The 6,445-nt window shown below is 32.6% G+C and overlaps 2 protein-coding genes across 2 annotated transcripts in view; one reads left to right on the top strand and one right to left on the bottom strand.

Moving 5' to 3' along the window:
- Positions 1-6,445, bottom strand: part of LOC132067629 (LEAF RUST 10 DISEASE-RESISTANCE LOCUS RECEPTOR-LIKE PROTEIN KINASE-like 1.1) — a 36,954-nt gene that overhangs the window by 6,751 nt on the left and 23,758 nt on the right. The gene's annotated exons all lie outside the window — the stretch shown is intronic.
- On the top strand, positions 4,406-5,115 carry LOC132066734 (uncharacterized). Its single transcript, XM_059459962.1, has one exon. It carries the CDS (start codon positions 4,415-4,417, stop codon positions 5,072-5,074), a length of 660 nt encoding a protein of 219 aa, XP_059315945.1. The 5' UTR covers positions 4,406-4,414; the 3' UTR covers positions 5,075-5,115.

The following is a 6,445-nucleotide window of genomic DNA, read 5'->3' as shown; positions in this document are numbered from 1 at the left end:
AAAAATTCAATTAAATTTGGGTTTATTTAAAATTTTTTGGGGAAACTATTTATCCGTTTTTATAGCTAAAATTTCGCATCAATACTACTATGTTAGTTTCTTTTGTACTTACCGCTTTGAGAAGACATATTTTTTTTCTTCGCTTTTACTATTATACTATTTCTGGACACACGCGTCAGACGCGTATCCCATTAATACATAAACATTATAGAACTATACAATAAAATTAGAATATGTTTGTGATGAGTTACACTACATATGAAAGGAGAAAATACAAGCGACCGACTCATTAGTTATTGAACGTAAGATGATTATTAGATATTTGGATGCTTAAATTATTTTCATACCTTATATTCAACTTAACAACGTTCTTGCTTTTTTTAATTTTTCCAACGACGTCATATAATTTACAAATGAAATATGAGCAATGTCCGCTATGATTACAAATATTTTGTGTAGAAGTTTTTTCTCTGTCTTTAAGAAATTGTAGTCTTCTTCATTTTACACGGCGAAAGTAATGTTTGGTCTAAGAAATTTCCAAGCATTTGACCTTCTCTCTCAAATATTTATTTGGACAATGGTGAACTCGGCATGCTCTTTCTTGGCGAGAGAAATCTTCTTGTGCATTGCTAGTTTAAAAAAGGAATAGATTTTGCTTAAAAATAGTGTTAAAACCTTATATCCTGCTATTGAAGTGCTTAATTATGAGGAGCCTTTGCCCTTTCTCCCATGGTATTGTATATTTCTGCTACATTGATTATATGTTTATTATTGGAAAGAACTCCAAAATATTAATTAGGCATTTTAAAGGTTGAGTATTATTATTAGAATTTGAAAGCATTAGTACATTAAATACGCTGTAGTAAGTAGAACGCATGCGGGCAAGTATTGGTCTGTTTATCTTATTTCATTTTAATGGAACATTATTAATAATTGAAATGTCAATTTACTTTTTACTATGAAAAATAAAACTTTTGATGGAGAACATACATAATATTAGAATAATAATATTCCATGCTAATCAACACTATTAATTTTTTTTTAAAAAGCGATATACACATAATATGAGAATAAGTGGATCACAAGACTTTGAAAGAGAAAAATGCAAGCCCAAATTAATGAATATAATGAGCCTATATGATCAATATTTATGGTCATTGCGGTCGAGCCGAGGGATCGTAGACACGGTGTTGAAGGCCTGTATCCCAACTAGGATTGCTTACTGGTCGGTTCGACTCGATTTTGTATGTTATCGGTTCGATTTATCTGTGTATAAACACGCTAAACCGATAACCGAACCAATATGATATTTGCTATCGGCTGTCGGTTAATCGGTTAGCGGCACTTAACATTTTAGTTATCAGTTTAACTGATAAGAAAATGTCTTCTAGGAGCTAACTGTTCGGTTTAACTAATAAATCAATACCGATAAATCAATAACATTTTTCACGGTTCAATTCATTGATTAAACTAAAATTTGCACACTCCTATTCCCAACTATCTCAAATTAATACTACATTATAACCGGATAAAGAAATAGTATTGATATTCAATATTTATTTAAAAAGTATCAAACCACTCAAATACAACATATATATCATGACAATAGTTAAAATTAAGAGAAATTGTAGTCCAACATAAGAGGAAAACAAAAAACAAGAACGAGGAAGAAGAATGAACTGGGAAAAAAGAAAAAAAAAAAGAAGAAGAAGAAGAATAAACGACCTTACAGTGGCTAGCGGAACCGACAACATTTTTGAGAACCCTAAGCTTTTCTCTTTTTATTTATATTTGGTTTTAAAATTTATCTGAAATATTGAGATTTACGGAAAAAAAATACCTTCAGCAAGTTTAAATTTTTATGGTTTCATTTTTAGTTTGACTTGTTTGGATTTTAGAAAGAAAAAGAGACAAAAAATAAGGCCTCCAGTATGTGCCTGGTGTTTTGTTGAAAACAAAAAATAGAGTGAAGTGAAGTTAATAAAAGGTGACCAGAGGGTATGAACCCCTGGTCCAAGATGTGAAATAAGACTACCTGGGACCCTTTTCACCATTGAACCAATGATGTTTTTTGATACTGGGTTCCAGATCAAATATTCTTATATATTTAAAGGATTTCACATTATAAATATAAGGTTCGGGGGAAAGTTATGGGTTCCCGGGAACCCCACCCTATACTGTGGGTCCGCTCCCGATTGCAGTGCATAGTCTAACCAAAAATTGCTATCTAATGAAGTTGAAAGGATATTTTTTATTTTCAAGGGAGAAAGAAATATTTTTTCTAGCACAATTGTTTTCTATTACTTCGGTCGGTATTATAATTTGTAGTTGTACGCAATCTATGAATTGGTGTACTATTTTCTTATGCATTTTTTGACATTTCAACGATACATTGTTTAATTATGAACATGTGCAATGGTGGCTATGGTTACAAATGCTTCACGTCTTAAAGTTTTTGCCTTGTCGTTAAGAAACTGTAATCTCTGCCTCTTTACAGCCACATACATATCAAGAAGTTGTTGTCAGGTGAAAGTAGTATTTTTTAGAAATTGTTCAGAAATTCGATTAATATATATATCTTCATTAGGATGACTACGGTATCACTGTCAATTTTAAGGCGTACACCTGCAAAAAAAGTAGTAGTTATTTGTTAAGAGATACTTAATAATTAGTGATCTAAAATTCAATTGATGTTATAATCTTAATAGCACGCACAAATATCCTTTGGCTTAATTAATCAAACTTATGAGTCCTATATCTGTGAATTTGACATTAGAATATCGATCAGGAAAAAAACTAAAACCGGTAAAATGACTTGGATATATCCCTGATCCCTTACACAAATTACCTAAAATAAACCACATATAGGAAACAGACACTCACGACTTCCGGTGTGAAGCACAGCCTACATGAGTCTCAAGCTGTGAAGGGCTGACCTGTAACTTGTAAGAACACAGAAATTACCGAAGTTAATTACGGAACACAGAAATTACGTACCTCAGTATTCTAAGAGTAGCAATAAATTCCATAACCTTTTCTTATAACCGTCGGGCAATTTATGCCAGGAGACAGCAAGCTGCAAACTAAAATTCCAAAGAATATAAGTAAGAAAAAACCTAGTGAACAATTCTTTGACAAGTAATTAATTTTTATTCCACTAAAAGAGTACAAAGTGAATGACCTTTTGTTGCAGAATGTAGTGCCCAGAAATGGGAAAACATATTAGTCTTTTGGGAAATGAAATATGATATCGTGCTTTGATAATTGGTGTGCACTTTTATAGGGTAAACTAATGCATGTAAAAGGTTGTAAGGATATGATCTGTAACTGAAAACCATTATGTCTAATAATTAACAAATTCATAGCTGACTATTACTACATGGAAGATGTAAGGAGAAAAGTGAATGTAAATTAAAAGGCAAAATAATAGCCAATTATTAGGATGTGGGAGATGGGGGAAAATAACTGCAATGTAAATTAAATCTAAAAAGTAATTCTTTTAACTATTAAGGATAAAATAGTCACTCAGTTTTTGAAGGATATTTTCGTAATCTAACTTTTAACTATGGGGCTTCCCACTTTTAGTATAATAGTATAATATGATGATTCATTCATATGTAAAGGAATAAGTTGCTGAGACCTTTCTTGTTTATCTTCATTAGTTTTTACTTTTGTTCTTTGTTCACCGTTTTCTGAACACATTTTCTGATTTATAGTGTGTAATTATTGAATATGGACATGCTTTCTGCACTAAAAAGCATCATATTTTTCATGATATCCTTTATCTTAAATGAATATCAGTCACTTTACTAGGGCATTTTTCTTTCTTTTTTTCAGAAAATTAGTTCTCACTTTTGCAATTTCACTCAAAAGCTCATTTTTCTTTCTTCTATACCAGAAAATTCACTTTTCTTTTGCTATTTCACTCAAAAGGTCACTCAAACCGGAAGGTGATATATCCGACTACTTTTTAAGGTGGCTTTGTTCACCTATTTCCAAAAGAAAATGACCCATAACCAAAATACTTCTTGTTCTTACCACTTCCCTTTCTCTCCTGGAAATAAGATGTGAACCAAAATATTTGCCTTTTGCTTAGGAAATAAGGTACATGCTTATGAAGACTATGCATGAGATTTTGCTTAAAACAGACAAAAAGGAGCAGAAATATCTTACCTTAAGAGTCAATGAGTCAACTCTTTACATATAGTACTTAGTCAATGAGGAAGGGAGAGTGGAAAAGTCTTCCATCTTGGCCCTCACTTGAATCTTTTTTCCTTTTCTCAAAGTCTTTGTAATAAAATTCCAAGTCAATAAGATAGAAAATTATACCAGATAACAAGGTTAATACTGCAGAAGAACTCACTTTTCCAATTTTTCTGATAACTTCTACTTTCTTGTTTTTTTGTGTTGGTTAATGATCTTTAACGTACTTCAAGTACAAGGTAACTCCGAATCCAACTGCACCGATGAATTCGAGTGTGGAACCCTTGGAGTTATGAAGTTTCCTTTCACAAATTCCAGCAACCCTGAGCGCGGATTGTGCAAGTTTAATTGTCAGGCTAAACCATATCCAAAGATTGACCTTGGTGGACACAAATATGATGCTTTAGTCAAGAAGGGTGATTTTTTCCTGGTTTCAGATCCTAAGCTTCACAAGCAATTAGAAAACAAAAATTGTAAGTCTTTTTACAAAAAAATCTCATTTCCAATCTCCCCTTTGATTACTTTCCAGATTGTTCCTAACTTAACCTTGTACAGATGCAAACATAGTCATGGCACTAACCAGAAAGCAACAGACTCCTTTTTCCAAAGTTTTGATAGATACAACAAGCGTGAAGAGTTTAATGTTTACTATCGCCATCCCAGAAAAACATTGGGAAATACTAGTGCTAAGATAAGTGGCAAACTTCCAAAGCACTGTTCACTTGTACAATTGCCAATTCCATTGCCTACACCATCTAAATCATATTCCAATGACTTGTTTGAACTGTTGACTTCAAATATTCTACTAGACTGGGAGTTGTCCAAAGATTGTCATGACTGTGTTGACAAAGGAGGGAAAATGTCTGATTGAAGACGAACACAGATTTCGCTGTTCCAAGGTATAAGCAACTTAAATTTTGGTGAAAAGACACCCTTGCTCTGCTTGTTCTATTGAGGTCAATCTAAAAGCTTTATTTTTTCTTTTACCGCAGGACAAAAAGGACAAAGTAAGTTGAGAATGATTATTCTGGCCTCAGGTAATTGTCTGTTATTACTAATATTTGTTGCTAGTAGTAACATTTTTTACTTTATAAAAGTAATTTGTTTTCGGGATTTTCAATAAGGATAATCTAAATATAAAAATAAACAAGAAGCCAAGAATTCAACATCTACTAAATATACATAAAAAATAATTTCGACTCGTATATACAATGTATCATATAGCTTGTTTTGTTGTGATTATTATTCGTTTTCATATTAGACACGCTTTTTTTATTGTTTTTATTCCGAGCCGAGGATCTATCGAAATAGCTTCTCTCATCATACCTCTCAAGGTAGGGGGCCGCATACACTCTACCCCTACACTGCATCCCAATTGCGAATTACATTTGAGTATGTTGTTGATATCAATGTAATTTATTCGGCGAACCCCGGCTCCTCCCCAGGTAGTACAGTTTCAAAGATCAAACTTTGATCAATGTATCTTTTGTTGTATAGTTTTAAGTGGAGTTGGTTTGATCCTGTTATCTTCCATTGTCATCTTTTCTATCTGGCGTCGCAAGAGAGGGAAGAACGGTACTTCACAATTTCGTAGGGATCTTGAGTTAGAGGGCAGATATTTTGGTTTTCAGGTTCCAGTTTTCTCCTATGCTGAACTTAAGGAAGCCACCAATAATTTTGATCCCTCTAATGAACTTGGAGATGGAGGTTTTGGAACTGTATATTATGGTCAGTTTATCTTTGAACCTAAGAATTATGTTAAAAAGGCATCAATTTCCAAAAGGTAAAAGTAGCATGTGTCAGTTGACCGTGGCGAAACCAAGAATTTCGCTACGGTGTACAATATTTAATATATATGTATAAAATGCAAATTTTGATGTTTATACTTAGTATAATTTTCTATATACATCGTATATTTTTTGACGAAGAAATTGCTCAACTAATCACTTTTCACCGTTGATACGCTCAAATTACACCTATTAAGCAGATAACGCGACGTTGTCAAAATATAGTAACCCAACAAGGTTGGAGTCGAATCCATGGGGAATAGGGTGTGAAAAGGTTACTAAATTCGTAGAATGCTATGTTTAGGTCTAATGTCTTAATCCGATGATTTTGGTAAAAGTTGAATTTTTAGTAACTAATTCTAATATTGCTTTTGGGTTTTGGGAAATTTTTGGTAAAAAAACTAAGGTTGTGTCCCCCTTTTGATAGGGTGTATATCATTTTTTTTTTTAAAATT

The sequence above is a fragment of the Lycium ferocissimum genome, chromosome 8 (genome assembly GCF_029784015.1).
Source record: "Lycium ferocissimum isolate CSIRO_LF1 chromosome 8, AGI_CSIRO_Lferr_CH_V1, whole genome shotgun sequence".
Lineage (NCBI taxonomy): Eukaryota > Viridiplantae > Streptophyta > Magnoliopsida > Solanales > Solanaceae > Lycium > Lycium ferocissimum.
This window is presented reverse-complemented; position numbering and strand designations above follow the sequence as displayed.